This window comes from Poromitra crassiceps (genome assembly GCF_964638095.1).
Source record: "Poromitra crassiceps genome assembly, chromosome: 3".
Classification (NCBI taxonomy): Eukaryota; Metazoa; Chordata; class Actinopteri; order Beryciformes; family Melamphaidae; genus Poromitra; species Poromitra crassiceps.
In genome coordinates this window covers 10,173,147-10,193,137 of record NC_139625.1, presented here as the reverse complement: position 1 = coordinate 10,193,137, position 19,991 = coordinate 10,173,147, and the positions used below count along the sequence as shown (strand labels likewise).

The 19,991-nt window shown below is 44.3% G+C and overlaps 1 protein-coding gene across 1 annotated transcript in view; it reads right to left on the bottom strand.

Annotated features, from left to right (window-relative positions):
- Positions 1 to 19,991, bottom strand: part of creb3l1 (cAMP responsive element binding protein 3-like 1) — a gene marked incomplete at both ends in the record, with an annotated part of 71,007 nt that overhangs the window by 46,410 nt on the left and 4,606 nt on the right. Inside the window, one exon of the mRNA XM_083632911.1 lies at positions 3,209 to 3,341. Within this exon, the coding sequence (XP_083489037.1) occupies positions 3,209 to 3,341 (133 nt within the window). The remainder of the gene's footprint in view (positions 1 to 3,208; positions 3,342 to 19,991) is intronic.

Here is a 19,991-nt window from a genome sequence, read left to right as displayed (position 1 = left end):
GCTGGGACGCGTCATCAGTGATGTTAACTGGGGTCATAAGGTATTTCGGGTCTGTCAACATCATACACCCTCGCCCAGTAGACCCAGCCGAGGCCGATTAAGACCCCGACCCGCGTCTCGGAAGCAGCCGCTCACGGATCAGCCTTCCTACTCTGTCTGCAACGTTGCCCGCGGAAGGGTTGATCACGCCCAATCCGCTGCAATAGAGCTAGTGCTACACCGCAGTATTGAAAGACCCTTCGGTGCATGTCTAAGGCCCTGTGTGGGTGACTCCAGGCCGGGCTCCTCCTTCGTCTCACCAGACCCTCCCGGGGAAAAGGCAATCCTACCATGCCGTACCATGGGTAGAGAGGACGCCTCAAGAAGGCCTGTGCGCTGCACGTCATTCGCCTGCGCCGAGCACCTCGCTCTAGCCTGAAGGACCCCAGGCCGCGCCGATCTTTGCACAGATTTTCAGGAGGCTAATCCGTAGCATTTGTGGATTTCTCCCTCACGAGAGAGCCAGGCTGGGGTGCTAACCCATCCCGTACCGCATGCCGTCTCTCTACCAACTATATATATATATTTTGAACACGGCTCTCTTGAATACTCGATTCTGATTGGTCAATCAACAAGATTCACCGGTCATTATTTCTCGACAACCGACCGCTGCTCTGCCACACCTGGATTAATCAGTTGATAAGAGCATTTTGTCTGCAGACACTACTAATCAGGCCAACCAGTTGCAGCTGTGGTGTCTTGTGTGCCAATTACGAATGAAACCGCTTTGTCGTTGAAAACGCTATTAAAAAATCTATTTGAATAATTATTTTTGTCAGATTACTGAAATAATTTAGTTGTAGGCTGTGTTCTAAGCGGGATAATGTATAGTGAGCTGGTGATTACTGGAAATAATGACCTTCAGGTGAATGATTCACCTGTCATTATTTCGCCAGTAATCACTGGCTCACAATACATTATCCCTTACATATATATATATATATATATGTGTGTGTGTGTGTGTGTGTGTGTGTGTGTGTGTGTGTGTGTGTGTGTATATATGTATATTTAAGCAATAGATCACGAGAGGCCGTGATATATGCTCATTATACCACACCTAAGGGTGTAGTATAATGAGCATATATCATGGTGAGCTATTGCTTTTATTCACGAGTTTCCTGGTGAGACCGGGGCGGTTTCCAGCGGTTTCCAGCTGCTGGTTGCTTGTTTCCGCCCAGGACCGTTCATAGCGAAAGAGACTGAAAATAATCATAATAATTGTTGTGACTTTGTACCTACCTATGTCTTGTAATGGAGCCCCCCAGCACAATCATTTCACACGTGCATAATTGTACAACGGAGTGACAATATCTTGAATCTTGAAAGAGAGAGACCGCTAAAGCTACGTTCAATGACCAAATAATAAGAGTTCCGGTTTGGACGTTTAGCCTTCAAAACAAAAGCGGCCGCTATGCAACCACATACTATTTTTAGCAATTTCGGCTAAAATAAGCCCATACAGTACAGCAGTGGTTCTCAAATGGGGGTCCGCGGACCCCCAGGGGTCCGTGGCACTTTGCCAGGGGGTCCGCGAAAAGTTTTCAGGTAAAAAAAAAAAAAAGTTTTTTTTTTTTTTTTTTTTTTTTTTAATAAAATGCTACATGTTACTTATTCCTTCTCAAACTACTTCCTACATGGTGCTAGTCTATCAAAATATCTTGGCTGTCATTGATTGTGTTGCATAGTGGTTTTCTGTACTGTTGACAAATTGTGATATTGTAAGTCGCTTTGGACGAAACAAAAGCGTCTGCTAAATGACGTAATGTAAATGTAATGTAATAAAAAAAAATATATATATATTTTTTTTGCAAAATCTTCATAGTTCAACAAAAATACTTTATGCTTTAAATCTAAAATGGTTCATGGATTACATTCTAATAACAAACCTATCAAATTAAAAGTCAAGCACGTTACCGTGGAAACAATTAAGCTTAGCCCAAAATCACAAATCAGAATGAGGGGGTCCCCGGTATATTTTCTATCTTGTAAGGGGTCCTTGGCTGAAAAACATTTGAGAACCTCTGCAGTACAGACTAGAGTGAATTGACATTTCACCTCGTTTTTGTAAAATATCGCCGCTATGCAACCACACAACGTTACTATTTTTAGCCATTTGGGATAAAATAAGCCAAACGTTCCCATTCTTTGACAGCGGCACGCACGTCCTTGCTAGTGATTTTTTTTTAAACAGGAAGTCGACAACCGGCAACTGCTGAGAATCATGGGAAACATAAGTCCAGGAATAAGGTGAAAAAAAAGGTTACCAAGTATGGCAATATGAAAGGAATAAACAACTCGAATGTATGTATATTGGTTATGTAGGTTGGGCGGGAGAGGGGCTGATTGGGGCTGATTAAAAAAAATATCGAATATCGCGATATTTGCCGTGAGAGAGAGAGTGAGAGAGAGAGAGTGAGAGAGTGAGAGACAGAGAGAGAGTGAGAGAGACACAGAGTGAGAGAGAGTGAGAGAGAGAGTGAGAGAGAGTGAGAGACAGAGAGAGAGAGAGAGACAGAGTGAGAGAGAGAGAGAGAGAGAGAGTGAGAGAGAGTGAGAGAGAGAGAGTAAGAGAGAGAGAGAGATGGAGCACCAGTAAAAACATGCAGAAGATCACCATCTGACCAGCGGCGGTTGGAAGAAGTTGATCCCCGGGCGCTTCACTGCAGCTGCCCACCAGCCCTGGCCTGAACCATGGAGGAGGACGAGCCTAAGCATGTGTGTGCATGCGTGTGTGTGTGTGTGTGTGTGTCTGTGTGTGTGTGTGTCTGTGTGTGTGTAATGCATGTGCATTCATTGGTGCATTGTGACAAGTAAAAATGGGGTTTGTCCATCATGTACCTTTTATATATCCTAGAAAGAGAGCGTGCTTCGTACGTTCATTTCCAGTATTTCAGTGCTCATTTCTACTGTGCCTTGTTGGTCCGCCCTCGAGGTTTGTGCAGACATAATAATAATAATAATAATAATAATAATAATAATAATAATAATAATACATAATAATAATACCAGTACTCCTGATACTACTACTAATAATCATACTCATAATCCGATACATTTTGGTATCAAAATTCTGTAATACAAAAGATGATGTAAGCAGTTAACATATGCTGTGGGTAAAGTCTAGTGCCAACTTTGCACACACAAAAACAGTTACAGAAGAAGAAGTGACCTGGGTTGCTGTCCAGTTCCATCTGTAAAAGTGAAGATCTTTCTGCCAATAGGGGGCGCTCTAATAGATGGTCCTCAAAGAAACTGCTGAATAATTCGCTGCTAAAATCCTCCATCTGGTCGGCTGAGAAAGGCTGGAGAAAGATGGAGAGGAAGACAGAGAGGGAGAGAGGAGAGGGAGGGAGAGAGGGAGAGAGAGAGAGAGAGAATTCAGTTTTGGTATACAGTACTTAAACATATAACATTATGTCAACAGCAGCTGAGCTGACTGACCTCCATACATCACATTTATATGAGTTCATTCATGTTACATCTCAGGCTGGTGTGCTGGGTAGGTTACTGTAGTGTGTGTGTGGGTACTGTAGTGTGTGGTGTGTGTGTGTGTGTGTGTGTGTGTGTGTGTGGGTACTGTAGTGTGTGGTGTGTGTGTGTGTGTGTGTGTGTGTGTGTGTGTGTGTGTGTGTGTGTGTGAGTACTGTAGTGTGTGTGTGTGTGTGTGTGTGTGTGTGTGTGTGTGGGGGGGGGGGGGTACTGTAGTGTGTGCTGTGCTGGGTAGGTTACTGTAGCGTGTGTGTGGGTACTGTAGTGTGTGTGTGTGTGTGTGTGGGTACTGTAGTGTGTGTGTGTGTGTGTGTGTGTGTGTGTGTGTGGGTACTGTAGTGTGTGTGTGTGTGTGTGTGTGTGTGTGTGGGTACTGTAGTGTGTGTGTGTGTGTGTGTGTGTGTGTGTGTGTGTGTGTGTGTGTGTGTGTGTGTGTGTGTGTGTGTGTGTGTGGGTACTGTAGTGTGTGTGTGTGTGTGTGTGTGTGTGTGGGTACTGTAGTGTGTGTGTGTGTGTGTGGGTACTGTAGTGTGTGTGTGTGTGTGTGTGTGTGTGTGTGTGTGTGTGTGTGTGTGTGTGTGTGTGTGTGTGTGTGTGTGTGTGTGTGTGTGTGGGTACTGTAGTGTGTGTGTGTGTGTGTGTGTGTGTGTGTGTGAGTGCTGTAGTGTGTGGTGTGCTGGGTAGGTTACTGTAGGCTGGACAATATGTAGACTTTTTGTCTTGCTAAAATCTGCTCTTGCCTACCTTGTATTTTTGATGTGCATGTCCCATAGAATGTTGTTTAATTGTGTTGATTGATTGTGTTTAATTAGACCCAGCTGGACACAGCATATAATACAATTGGCTAGCCCTATGTTCCCTCAGCGCCATGTTCCCTCAGCCCTATGTTCCCCCATGAATTCCCCCCCATCCAAATCAGCCCTATGTTCCCCCATGAATTCCCCCCCATCCAGATTAGTCCTATGTTGCCTCATGAATCCCCCCCCATTCAAATTAGTCCTATGTTCCCAGCATCGGGGTTACGGTTAGGATCCTCCCCCCCAGGATGGCGAATACATGACCCGTCCTACACTGCCACTGATTGGGTCAGGTTTGGGGAGTGATGGTTGGTTAGGTTTAGGCATGGGGGCTGATGATTGGTTAAGTTCAGGGTAAGCCTATCGGAGGCAGAATATGGCGGGTCATGCCCTCGACATCCTGGGAAAAAGAAATGCGTTAGGCACTGATGAACACAGGCCTCTGTCAAAGTTACAACGCAGTAAAGCAAGCCTGGAGAACACAGCAGCCTGGGTCACAGATGTGCCCTCAGCCTGGACCAATGAGTCACTGAGCTGATATATACAATGTCCTGGAAGCCTAGGACAGCATGGTGCTCCGTTTTCACCGGTTTTTACACACACGCACACACACGCACGCACGCACACACGCACGCGCACGTGCGTGTGCGCGTGCACGCGCAGACGTACACACACTGAGTCACCCTGCTCTTGAGCAAACATGCGCATGAGTACAAAAGCACACAGATAGATTGGAACCAATTACCAGACACCGTCAACTCAGCTATGCTCAGTAGCTTCTCAGACAGATGGGGAGAACAGAGGCACAGAAGGAAACCGGCATTTTACAAAAGTTTTTTTTTTTTTTTTTTTTTTCGTAACGGGACAAGCCCCGTCTTTTATTGTCACACGAACACCACAACACATGCATGCGGCCACAAACACACTCATGCTGACGGTGGCCGGTGAAAAGTGTCCTCTGCATTTAACCCATCCAGGCATGTCCTTTCCTCCGGGGGGCAGGCCAGGAGCAGTGGTCGCTTTCTCGTACAGCGCCCGGGGACCAACTTCGGGTGTTGTCGTCACTGGTCGGATGACGATGACGATCTGATCTTCTGCATGTTTTTGGTGGGGGGGTTATATACGGAGGAACCCCCTGGGGGAGCACGGGGAGAACATGCAAACTCCACACAGAGAGAAAGGCCCTTACGACGAGATACCCCACCTGGGCAGTAGGCACTGAAGATATGGGGGGGAACACAACCACAGTGCCCACAGTGTCCCAGGCGAGAATCGAACTCAGGACCTTCTGACTGTGAGGCGACAGCTCTACCACTGAGCCACCGTGCCCCAGTTAGTTCTGTCCGAGCAGTTTGATTATTGGACAAGAGGCAAGACATGAGTGCTGATATACAGTATAAAGGGCAGTGTCCACAGGGAGCGCTTCATGGAGCTGCCAGCACCTTTCTGCAATTTATTCTCGATGGCAACGACGCTCTACGAGGTCAACTCCCAACAGGGAAAAAGCAGTTTGAGGTATAAACACAGTGCAATCAGAGAGACACATTTCTAGAATGACAATGATTTATTAAATGATTAGATACATGAGCCTGTAGGCACATTCAATTATATTTGGCGATTAGACTCCGTCATGACGTCAGCTTGATTATGACGTCATGATCAGCAGGGGTCGTGCAGGCAGGAGTAGGATTGAATACCCCCCCCGTGGAGTCTAGACCTGGTGGTGGTGAAGGTGGTCTTGGTCTTGCGGGAGAAGGCTTCACACAAAGAGAAGGCTCCACACAAAGAGAAAAGGCGGCTTTTAGCTTTGACAGCTAGATGATGATAGGCTGAATGGAAAGATGTGTCTTACTCGGATTGGTTTAATCTAAACGTTACCGCCCACGAAGAGTGACGCTAGATAGAAGCGAGAAAAGGGTTGATTGATGACGTGTGGTGGTATGAATGAGTGGGCGTGACAACTAAAGTGTTTCTCCGTAGGAGAGTGAATAAGGCCTTGGCCACACTGATCTGTGGTGTCTGTCCGTGTGCGTTCATTTCTCTGTTCACTTCCATTCATTTGCAATGACAGCTGTCTGACTGTCCGTGGAGCACTCAGAAGCGTACGTATCCAGAAGATTTGCATACGTTTTGATGGACAGAAAGTTGAAGAGGGATGAACTTTTTCTGGATGGACGTATCGGATGGTCGGATGGTCGGATAGTCACTGTCCGTTTAGCCAATCAGAGTCGAGGTCTCGAGAGGAGGCGTTCCGAGATTTGTTTCAACTTTTCAAAGAAGATGGCGGCCGAGGCAGATCAGTGTGGCCAAGGCCTAAATGGAGAGTGAATGAATGACAACTGACAGGTCTCATCTTTAAGAATTCGCGGGAAAGGAGTGATTGATGACAAGGGGCGTGACAACTAGAGGGTTTCTCCTAGAAGCGGGATGATGGGCGTGACAACTATAGGGTTTCTCCAAGGAGAGTAAATAAATGGAGAGTGAATGAATGACAAATAACAGGTCTCTTCTTATAGAATTTTCGCTTAAGCTTCATTAGTGAAAGTTTATGGGGCTGATCAGTGATATAATAACTGCAGAGATCGTCTGCAATATTGGTGATTTTATTGAAAAAGAATAGCTTGGAGCAGCTCGTTAAAAAGAGTGAAGAAATGAAGGTGAACTGTTCATTTTTTGGGACTGTGAAGTTAGTTCAAATGAATGCACAATTGTGAACTATGAACGTGAGTTCATTTAAGCAGTGTGAACTGAACTTTGAGCTAGCTCTTATGTGAAGCCGTTGCACAGCATTGAGTGTCAGTCTGGGTCTGGCTTAACTACTGTTGTAGTGTAGATTTCAGTGTAGAGCGTCAGATTGCAATGACAAAAGCACCCAAAGAATACAGTTTTGAATGAATGAATTTTTGAATGAATGAATGAAAAACAAACTGCAATATGCAATTTAATGGTCATGATTCATTTTGGTTCCAGGTTTAATTTTCCAAAACATCATTGGAGAAATGAATGGGAAATTCACTTCCTGGAACCGGAGCCGCGAAAAGCTGGGTGGTCACTGTTGCGCCCTATTATACATATCCCAGTGCTGTGTTTGTGTGTGTGTGTGTGTGTGTGCTCTGTGTGTGTGTGTGTGTGTGCTCTGTGTGTGTGCTCTGTGTGTGTGTGTGTGTGTGTGTGTGTGTGTGTGTGTGTGTGTGTGTGTGCTCTGTGTGTGTGCTCTGTGTGTGTGCTCTGTGTGTGTGTGTGTGTGTGTGTGTGTGTGTGTGTGTGTGTGTGTGTGTGTGTGTGTGTGTGTGTGTGTGTGGGAGGTGTGTCTGTGGTCTAATCCTGGGACAGCTGTCTGTTGAAAGCACGTGGAGCAAGCTAACGCACACAACCATGCACACACACACACAAGCACACACACACACACAGGAGATGGACAAAATAGCGGAAACAGCCCATGGAAAATCAGGCTAACTTTGAAGTAACTAAATAATTAAACAGGCAGTTGTGCAGGTCAGTCAAATATAAATGAATGGCAATTAGCCGTATGTGCTAAAAGAGGGCTGACAATCATGATTTTGGGATGACAGGATTTCAGGAGGTCTGAGACTGTCCCCTACCAACCCTCCCTCCCGGTCCCTCAGATCCACCTCAGCCGGCCTTCTCGCCCATATCCATCATTCTGTGTCTGTTATGTGTTTTATCTTTTTATTCTTTTAGTAGCTATTCCTTTATATTTATTTTTTATATATTTTTATTTTTCCCTGTTTGATTGCTTGATTGTTTTTATCATGCATCTGTAAAGCACCTTGTGAAGTCCTTGGATTTTAAAGCGTGCTATATAAATTGAATTTATTATTATTATTATTATTATGTTTGTCCACTCTTTGTCTCTCTGTTGTCTCACTAATGCTGTCCCTTAGTGTGTTAGTGTTAAAGGAGAATTTTGGTTTATTTGAACCTGGAGCCCTCTCCTCACATTAATTATTATCTGACGACTCACCCAGTGTTCTCCGGTGCGATTTTGAGCCTCCTAGGCGTTGTGAGCTAAATAGTGTCCAAGCCAGTCCTTGAATGGCGCTGCATCGGGGCCAGATGGCAGCGTGCTGTTCCTCCATGTAAATAGACCGTTTTGTTGGTGCAATTGGGATATGCACAAAATCGAACCATGTTGTAAGATTTCAAAATCTATTCTCCGAAAAACGGGCTGAGCTAGTCTTCTGCTTGTAGACAGGACAGACGCGCGAGAGAAGCAGGAGCTGGGCTTCCGTACACAGGCCAGCCGGCAGGAAAGTCTCGCGTGACTTGACGAGAGTTGGTGACACAGACCCTGGATGAGGATATGAGATCCCTGGTAAACACTACTGGAAACAGCCCGGTGGTGATTAGCATTCTGATGTTTCTTTAGGGATCATATAATGACGATATGGGTAGAAAACGGGAAGAAAACTGTCTATTTACATGGTGTAACAGCACGCTGCCATCTGGCCCTGATGCAGCGCCATTCAAGGACTGGCTTGGACACTATTTATCTCAAAACAACGCCTTATTATTATTATTATAAAGGGTGGTCCGACAACTTATTTACTCTCCTGTGTATTTGTTATCTATATTCGTCTAAAAGGCAACTTTGTTGATTTTCAACCAGCTTTGTGTCATTACAAACTCAGTAGTAAATATGCAAATGATGCAATGTTTAACTTCCCTCCATCTTGCCTTGAGCGAGAGCTCCCCGTTCATTCACAGAACTTCCTGCTCCAAATGATGATGATGCAGAGAGTGTTGGACTGGACCAGAGCCGTACATGTAGAAGAGTCGCAACATCTCCATTCACTCCAATGGAGCAGTTTTTTACTCTCAAGAGTTCCAGGAAAGTAAGGTCCTGGATTAAGCAGCACTGTCGAGTTGTCGCAAAATGGACAGTTTGTGTTGTACTCTGAAAGTTTTTGGGTTTTTTAGAATCACTTAGAAAAATAATGGACACCCGCACACTGTCTTCACTTGCTCAAAATTGGAAAATTTAATACAACGTTTCGATACAAGACCTTTTTCAAGTATATTCATCATATACTTGAAAAAGGTCCAGTAGGTGTCCATTATTCTAGTGATTCTACTCCACCTACGCACCTGCCACAAGACTTCTCAGGTGTGCAAGAGACTTTGGTTGGGTTTTTTTTTTAATCAAATTGGACATTATCAGCTTTATTTTAGAATTCAAAAGAAGCGCGAGACCCCTTCCTGGCTGTTCATTGGCTAATGAGTCACGCATTTTGGTCCTCCGCTGACGCCACTCTCTCTCTAGAGGACACTAGACTGGACCAGTAGTGGCAGTTTACTGCAAAGAGTCATTTGATTCCTTAGCCAGTCAAGCAACCAGTTAGTAAACGAGTCAGTCAGGCATCCCTTACTCGTACGTACGTACACACACACACACACACAATCACGCACGCACGCACGCACACACGCACACGCACACACACACACACACACACACACACACTCACACGCACACACACAGAGCAGCCTTGTTCTCCCACTGCACTCCCTGTTCAAACAATATCCCTTTAAATAACTGTGACACTGTGCCTTTAACAGCGCTCCATTAGGGAATATAGGTCAGATTTAAATTGGTGCCAGAAATAAAAATAAACAGCGGAGAGTTTCCTTGATGGAGAAACATGGATGAAGTTCGGCTAAAGACAGGAGAAAGAGAGAGAGAGAGAGAGAGAGAGAGAGAGAGAGAGAGAGAGAGAGAGAGAGTTAGCTTGTAGAAGTTTGGTCTAAAATTAAATCTAGTAGTAGTCACAATAGAGGTCACAGAGTTAGTGTTATATTTAGCTTCAGCCGTTACCATACAATTGTTTTTTATATTTAGCTCTAGTAGTACTCCTCCTGTTTTATATTTAGCTCTAATAGTAACAGCTGGTCCTATATTATATTTAGCTCCAGTAGTAACAGCACTGATCCTATATTACATTTAGCTGTAGTAGTAACAGCACTGATCCAATTTTATATTTAGCTCTAGTAGTAACAGCACTGACCCTACAGTACATTATATTTAGCTCCAGTAGTAACAGCACTGATCCTATATTACATTTAGCTGTAGTAGTAACAGCACTGATCCAATTTTATATTTAGCTCTAGTAGTAACAGCACTGACCCTACAGTACATTATATTTAGCTCCAGTAGTAACAGCACTGACCCTACAGTACATTATATTTAGCTCCAGTAGTAACAGCACTGACCCTACAGTACATTATATTTAGCTCCAGTAGTAACAGCACTGACCCTACAGCACATTATATTTAGCTCCAGTAGTAACAGCACTGACCCTACAGTACATTATATTTAGCTCCAGTAGTAACAGCACTGACCCTACAGCACATTATATTTAGCTCCAGTAGTAACAGCACTGATCCTACTGTATTTTATGTAGTGTGACATGAGGAGGAAAGCCCAGCAGACCAGCACACAGACTGGGGTCATCTGCCATGTTACAGTACATGCGCAAAGGAAACAGGTCCACTTTGGATGACATCCTAATAAGGCGACAACACATACAACATTTCTATGAGGCTCACTCATGGATGTATTAAAATAACTGGATAGGGGACGTGCCACGCCCACCCATGCATTCGGACGGAGGTTTCTCATTGGCGCATGAAGCCATCATGGGGGCTTTTTCTTCCTGGTTTTACTTCCTGACCATGCGGCCCAAGGCGAAGTGCGCATGTGTGCCATGACGTGTTCCATGACGTCTCCCACCCCTCCCACCCATGGATTGTATTACAAGAAGAAAATACCCCCGTATACGGCTCTTAGTGGCTTCTGAAGAAAAAAATGCCCCATAAAAAATTAGTTGATAATTAAAAGAGTCGTTTTATACTTTGAGTGACACCCGGAAAACATTCCCCTGGGTTTAACAGCTGCCAGGGTCCCCATGCAAGTGGATGGGAATTTTCCTTTCTGGGCTGCATGGCGCCACGTGACTTGCAATACAGAGCTTCGCCACCATGTTCAAATGGCTTCACAGCCCAGCGCTATTCCTGGGGGCTTGGTCTCACTGTGTATTACCTTCAACATGAGATGGTCCTGGACCAGCATACTTATGTGATCTACGTGGATTGCAAAAGTGCTTTCACTCATACTGTATGTCTTTCCCACCAAAGCAGTGGCAGGACCGGTTTGGAGCCGGTGCCTAACCCGTTCTTTGGGTTTCCACAGGCAAAGAACCGGCTCTCTCTCGAACCAGGAGAACTGGTTCCAGCCAGTGGGGTATGTGTCCTGGTCGCTGCACCATAGCGCCTCCTCTGGTGAGTCGGGGCGCCTGTTCGGGAGGGATGCGAACTGGGGAGGAATAGCGCGATCCTCCCACGCGCTACATCCTGCCGGCGAAACTCCTCACCGTCAGGTGAAAAGAAGCGGCCGGTGACTGCACATGTATCGGAGGAAGCATTGTGCTAGTCCACAACTCAGATCCCAGATCGGCCATTTACGGTTATGACATTATGGCTATAATAATCCAATTCCTCTATTCAGAATACAGACGGGAGTTTGACTTCCAGACCGGCACAGTTGATCTCTACTGTATGTGTGGTATGGTTTTCCCAGCGTTCCAGCTGCGGTGTGAACAGTAGGTCTGTCTGGACCTTCTCATTACCTGAAGACTCCCATTTCCCGACCTGGGAAGGGAACCACATGAGAGGAACACAGTGTCAAACCCAGTTGACTGCTAACGTTTTGTAGTCGGTTGCGATGCTAGCATGTCATTAGGCTGGGATCGAAACCACAGAGAGGGAGAGAGAGAGAGAGGGAGAGAGAGAGAGACACACACACAGAGAGGGAGAGAGAGAGAGAGAGACACAGAGAGAGAGATAGAGAGAGAGAGAGAGAGAGAGAGAGAGAGAGAGAGAGAGAGAGAGAGCGCTGGTAAAGACAGACACAAAGTGCTCATTAAAAATGCAGTGAGTGTCTCTGTTAGCACTGTCATTAACATAGTGTTGAGTCTGAACGCAGCTCTCTCCTCTCCTCCTTTCGGCTGCTGGCTTTACTAGTCCAGGTCAAATAGACCAGTCCAGGGGGAGAGTTGTAGACTTGCTTCCTCCGATACATCTGCAGTCATCAGCCGCTTCTTTTCACCTGACAGTGAGGAGTTTCGCCGGCAGGACGTAGACAGGAAGATGTTTGCATTACAGGCGGGTGTCTGGGCGATAGATTCACAGTAGATTTGAGAATAATCAAACATTGACAATAGTCAAGAGTAGTGTCCTCTAGAGAGAGAGTGGCGTCAGCGGAGGACCAAAATGTGTGACTCATTAGCCAATGAACAGCCAGGAAGGGCTCTCGCGCTACTTTTGAATGCTAAAATAAAGCTGATATAATGTACAATTTGAAGTGCAACACAAACTGTCCATTTTTCTGCAACTCGACAGTGCTGCTTAATCCAGTACCTTACTTCCTGGAACTCTTGAGAGTAAAAAAAACTGGTCCATTGGAGTGAATGGAGATGTCACGACTGTTCTATATACACGGCTCTGGTCAAGTCGAGTATTGGCGGTGCCAAGCCCAAGGCGGTATAGGGGGCCCCAAATCGAATTCTGCTTAGGGCCCCAGAAAGGCTTGGGCCATGATAGCCTGGATGGAAAAACCTCGTTCCAAGTCTCCCCGGCTATGGGCGGAAGACCCGGAACCAAAGTGCTGTACTCCAGGAAAATATTCCGCTCGATTCTTGCGTTCCGTTCAGAAAACATGGGCGACGCGAGTCTCTACTTCTTTGAATACTTGGTTTGGTATGTCCATGCTTCTTATTTTGTCTCTAACTCGTAGCGACTGGCGAGGTTAGGCTGCCCTACTGCCGCATTTCTAAGGGGGAACGAAAACACTGCGGACCAGGAAGACCAGTCATCTTCTGTCTTTCTGCCTGTAGTAACGCTCTTTCTCCTCTGAGAGAGCCGGGTGAAGCGAGGTTACTTGGGCCAGCCCTGCTGCTAACCTGGTATGAATCACATTCACACAGGATACCAGGCTCGCATTTCCCTGAATCTGTGATGCACATGGAGAAAGTGGAGGGGGGGAAAAGTGTTCGCAATCAGATGATTTAATCATGGCAATGATGTGTCATCATGAGTGATGATTACGGACATCAATATGTAAGGATTTATAAGCTGCTCGTGCAAAATATCAGGTAATAAACTGAGCATAACTGTGCCTTGATCAGCTGTGTGAAGCCGTTTTTTTATAGTAAGTTGTGTGGTAAAACCTCCCCCTAGCCCTGCAAGTTACGCACAAAGAACTACTGACATGTCTCTTACTTCTAAAGCACGGATCCTGCACAAAATAGCACCCTTATACACCCAGTAATCATTGTTTCAAATAAATACACATTAGTTTGCTATAGTAGCACAAAGTGCGGCTCATTTGACCCCGTTCTCCCCCGTTATTTGGGTGCACATGGCTGCAGTGGGTAGAAATCCTATTTGGATTTACGTGAACTACAGTCTGGATTTGAGAGACGGAGGGAGAGAGGAGGGTGTGTGTGTGTGTGTGTGTGTGCGTCTGTGTGTGTGTGTGTGTGTGTGTGTGTGTGTGTGTGTGTGTGTGTGTGTGCGTGCGTGTGTGAGTCTGTGTAGCGTGTGTGTGTGTGTGTGTGCGTGCGTCTGTGTGTGTGTGTGAGTCTGTGTAGCGTGTGTGTGTGTGTGTGTGTGTGTGCGTGCGTCTGTGTGTGTGTGTGTGTGTGTGTGTGTGTTGCAGAAAGAGGTGAAGAGTGAGCTACAGTTCAGAGTAAAACAGAGGAAGAGTATCTCTCTTTTTAACACACACACACACACACACACACACACACACACACACACACACACACACACACGTGCACACTGCTGCTGCATGCCTGCTCACATTCCATTTAGCCGCTCAGTAGCCAATCAGCAATGAGCATGCAAATAAGGTGGGTGTGTCGTTCTAGAGCTGGAGTGCAGGGTCTGAATGGAGGAGGGAATAGAGTAGAATAGAGTACCGGTAGAATAGAATAGAATAGAATAGAATAGAATATGGCTGGAGGGAGGAGAGAGAATAGAGAGAATACAGTAGAGAATAGAATAGGAAAGATAGAAAAAAATCAAGAAAATAGTTGGAGAGGAGAAAGTGTATTTACAAGGAGTATGTGTTTTTGTGTGTATACAATGTTCATAGATGTGGACATAAATAAATATTTCAAATGTGTGTGTGTATATATGTGTGTGTGTGTTTGTGCTTGTGTGTGCGCGCGCGTGTGTGTGTGTGTGTGTGTGTGTGTGTGTGTGTGTGTGTGTGTGTAAAGTTCCAAAGATAGTATCAACAATATCAACGAATTTCAGCAGAATTGGTTTTCTGGAATTACAACATCAACAGGTTTCTGGCACAGCTTATGGCGGCCTGGGCCAGTGTTTCCCAACCTGGGGGTGGGGACCCCCACAAGGGTCACTGGATTAATCACAGGGGTCACGAGACGATAGGACAGGATAGGATACAGAAAACACCATTTTGGACACACAAAACTGTGATTTCTTTTCAAGCTTTCTTCTGATTTTTCCTTTTTTCTTTGTGGATTTCTGTATTTTACCTCCTCGAGCCTCTAACCTCTAACAGCCTCTATCTAATTCGATTAGTCGATTAGTCGATTAGTTGATTTGTCAGCAGAAGCAACTATTTTGATAATTGAATTGCTTACCATCTTTTTAAGCAAAAATGTAAAAACTGACAATAAAGCATGAAGACGTTTGTTTCATCTTCACAAATGTGATGATTGAATTGCTTTTCTTTGTCCAACATGATGATAAACTGAATATCTTTGAGTTTTGGACTGTGACGCCCCTTTTAGATTGGCCAAAAACGCCACTAATATCCACAAACTACCGGTCTAAAAGTTGCCAAGCCGTCCCGTGAGTCAGTGATTCAGTTAGGAGCGATCTAAAAGTAAAAAAAAACTATCACCCCCTGCTGCTTTCCTGGGTAACAAGAAGTGTTTATAAGTGGTACTTTTGATGTAAAAAGTAAAAAAGTTTCTGACATTTTATGGACAAAATGATTAACCGATGAATCAAGACAATAATGAATAACTTAAGGGACACTCCAGTGATGTCACTCATGCACAAATGACATCACTGGTCCACATCTGAACTCTAATCATCTCTCAATAACTGTCAAACTAAATGAATGTCTGCAAAACTGTTTACAGTTTTCCAACAAAATAAATCTGCATTGTTTTTCGGTGGAGTGTCCCTTTAACTGGTAGACAATGCAACATGTGACGAGGAGTCCCAGTTTTAGGATGATGCTTTGGGTTCAGCTTAAATAACAATGTTAATTTGTGACTCACAGTTGACACTCGCTGTGTGTCTTTAACTCCAGTGGGCAGGAGCTTCTGCTCCAAGCCAAGAAAACAGACGTGGACACCTGGACAAGTCATCTGTATCCATCAGCATCCCATCAACCTCCCACAGATCTGCTACGGCCACTCTGTGCTACAGGACAGTAACAGTGTTTCCACTCTGTGCTACAGGACAGTAACAATGTTTCCACTCTGTGCTACAGGACAGTAACAATGTTTCCACTCTGTGCTACAGGACAGTAACAGTGTTTCCACTCTGTGCTACAGGACAGTAACAATGTTTCCACTCTGTGCTACAGGACAGTAACAGTGTTTCCACTCTGTGCTACAGGACAGTAACAGTGTTTCCACTCTGTGCTACAGGACAGTAACAATGTTTCCACTCTGTGCTACAGGACAGTAACAGTGTTTCCACTCTGTGCTACAGGACAGTAACAGTGTTTCCACTCTGTGATACAGGACAGTAACAATGTTTCCACTCTGTGCTACAGGACAGTAACAGTGTTTCCACTCTGTGCTACAGGACAGTAACAATGTTTCCACTCTGTGCTACAGGACAGTAACAGTGTTTCCACTCTGTGCTACAGGACAGTAACAGTGTTTCCACTCTGTGCTACAGGACAGTAACAGTGTTTCCACTCTGTGCTACAGGACAGTAACAGTGTTTCCACTCTGTGCTACAGGACAGTAACAGTGTTTCCACTCTGTGCTACAGGACAGTAACAATGTTTCCACTCTGTGCTACAGGACAGTAACAATGTTTCCACTCTGTGCTACAGGACAGTAACAATGTTTCCACTCTGTGCTACAGGACAGTAACAGTGTTTCCACTCTGTGCTACAGGACAGTAACAGTGTTTCCACTCTGTGATACAGGACAGTAACAATGTTTCCACTCTGTGCTACAGGACAGTAACAGTGTTTCCACTCTGTGCTACAGGACAGTAACAATGTTTCCACTCTGTGCTACAGGACAGTAACAATGTTTCCACTCTGTGCTACAGGACAGTAACAGTGTTTCCACTCTGTGCTACAGGACAGTAACAGTGTTTCCACTCTGTGCTAAAGGACAGTAACAATGTTTCCAATTTGTTTGTGCTACAGGACAATAACAATGTTTCCAATTTGTTTGTGCTACAGGACAGTAACAATGTGTCCAGTTTGTTTGTGCTACAGGACAGTAACAATGTTTCCACTTTGTTTGTGCTACAGGACAGTAACAATGTTTCCAGTTTGTTTGTGCTACAGGACAGTAACAATGTTTCCAATTTGTTTGTGCTACAGGACAGTAACAATGTTTCCAATTTGTTTGTGCTACAGGACAGTAACAATGTTTCCAGTTTGTTTGTGCTACAGGACAGTAACAATGTTTCCAATTTGTTTGTGCTACAGGACAGTAACAATGTTTCCACTCTGTGCTACAGGACAGTAACAATGTTTCCACTCTGTGCTACAGGACAGTAACAATATTTCCAGTTTGTTTGTGCTACAGGACAGTAACAATGTTTCCAGTTTGTTTGTGCTACAGGACAGTAACAATGTTTCCACTTTGTTTGGTCGTTTGGTCTACTTGTCTTTTCAGCCCATCGCTGAAGTTCCACTTTCTACAGATTGCTACAACATAATGGTGATATAACCTATACCAAGTTAAAGGGATAGTTCGCTTGTTTTCTTTTTAAAGTCTAGCCCTATTTGCTACTTGCCAACGATGATGTTGTTTAACTCATTGAGTGCCAGCCAGTTTTGGAGAACGGACGCTCCCAGTGCCAGAGTTTCAGAGCGTTTTCAGTTATTTCTCGAGTCCCACAGAATATTGTGTGATATTACTATGTAAACACCGAACACGCACAAAGAACGATGAGACTCTCTTCTATCATCTGCAAAAAAAAGTTTATTGATATCATTTCCGTTCTTTAGTTATCAGCCGGAGAAGATAGGTTGATTTCACCAAAAACACACGTTTCAATTTAGAATCTGAGATATTCAGCCTTTTGTGAAAGGAAGCATTTCAAGCACATCATTGACTCTAAAGCCAATATTTTCTGATGTAATGACAGCTCAAAAATAATTTCCTTCAATAAAACAGTGAAAACAAAGGAATTTTGTTTGTCCAAATAATATTTTTTAGCTGCAACCAGCAGCGCTGGCCCCTGCGTGCGCAGACCCTACACCTTCTTGCTGGTCTTGATTTACTGCTGGTGGGCATCAGATATCCAACTTGTTTGCCTGTCTCTGTGCATTAGGGATGGGCATCGAATTTCGAATTTTCGAATAATCGTTGTTATTATCAAGGTCGACTTTTATTATTGAAATTCGAAATTCGAAATTCGAAAAAAAAAAAAAAAAAAAAAAATTGGAGTGAAATGTTGCATTGTCTCCCCTGATTCTAAGTATAGTCAAATCGCTTGGTTTGAGCAAGTAAAACAATTTTTATAAGCATTTTAAGCAAGGTTTATGGAAAAATGAATGGCGGATGAAATCCCATGAAGAGGGAGAGGGGGTGACTTTGGCACCCCTTTGGCACTCAGACCTGAGCCTACTAAATATTTAATGAACCACTCATGATTGTCAAAACTGTTTTTTATTTTCGAAAATGTCAATGTCATGTAACATGTTCTTTACTTCAGTGGTGCAATGCTTGTTTGAGCTAAAAATCCACAGCAGAAGCTTTTTATATTAATTAATAAAGCCGTAGACTTAGAATCAGGGGAGACAATGCAACATTTCACTCACAAAAAAACAAAAAAACAAACAAAAAAATTACATTACATTTTTTTTTTTTTTTTACATTTTTTTTTAAATTTTCGAATTTCGAATTAAATTCGAATTTGGCCAGCGAATTTCGAATAGTGTTTTTGCTAGAAATGCCCATCCCTACTGTGCATCGAGCCTGCTGCTGTCTGGGTCTGTGTTTACTGTCAATGGTTGTATGCTGTAGTGCCCTGCGTGCCCCACCCCCCTCCTCCTCCTCCTCCGTGGGAGTGTCGCTGGGGCTCTGCTGCGTTTGCTGTGCGTTTGCTCTGCACTGAAAAGTGCGCTGCACCCCGCTTTTTCACAGCCTGTCGCCGGCTCCCAGCTGAGAATAATGTAACTTTTCAGAAAGACGCTGGTGTCGGCAACTAAATCATATGGAGGGGCTATCGCAGCGGAGACGGGGGACCTCAATTGTGGCAGCAGATTGACTGCTGTTCACAGGCACAGCTAACGTTATGCTTCATGCATATCGATGCGATTTCCGTTTCCCATGACTTCTTCTCTCTTTTTTCCTCGCCTTTCTCTAATCTGGAGAGCACTGTCGCCACCTAATGGGTCCCTAAAATAGCTTTTACACATTCAACATCCACCATACTTTCACAGGAGATGGATCTGGCTTTGATCCACGTCCCACCGTCAAAAAACGCAATATTGACGAACATACTCGTCCTTGGCACTCTACGTTACTAAACGAATTGACGAACATACTCGTCCTTGGCACTCAATGAGTTAATAGTAACGTTCTTTGTCAGCACAATCCATGCTGTTCCTCATAGCAGCTCTGGCAAGTTGGGCACAAACAAATGAAAGGTCAACGGGGTCACGCTCCTCTATGCACAAGCTGACTGAGCTTCACTGAAATGTATTCTGAGTTAGAGCTGTGAATCTTCACTGTCCTCACGATTCAATTTGATTACGATTCATCTGTCAACGATTCGATTCGATTCCACGATGCATCTCGATGCAGCTCAAAGTATCGGAGCTCCAAGTATCACATCCTCAATTTTCTTCTGACTGCACATGGCTACTTTTCCATCGATTAATACAATCAGTCAGATAAATTAAATATCAACTCCCTTTCTTATTTAGAAAGTGCTTCAAAATCAGAACGTCAACATACATTTTAAACAGAAACGATTCATCCGTCGACGATTCGATTCGATGCATCGCGATGCATCTTGTAAACGATTCCTTTTGACAGCCTACTTTGTGTGATTTTTGTGAGCCTCAACCAGCTTGTACATACAGGAGGAGCATTGACCTGTTCGGGTGCGGAAGGGAACTGGTGGGAATAGCCTGTTCATCTCACTTCAATCCTTTTTATTGCAGTAAAATGGGATTGTCAAGCAGACAGACTGACCAACACTGTGATAAAAACCTGTCCTAAATGTTGCATGATGCACTTGACATTTCGTATAATAAAATATCACGATACTTGGCATTCGATACGATACCATATATTGCCCACAAAACATCGCGATACGATGCTGTATCGAAAATCGAATGATAATATCGTGATAATGACAATATTCCGATTTGTTGATGTAATGTTGATGTCCCACCGT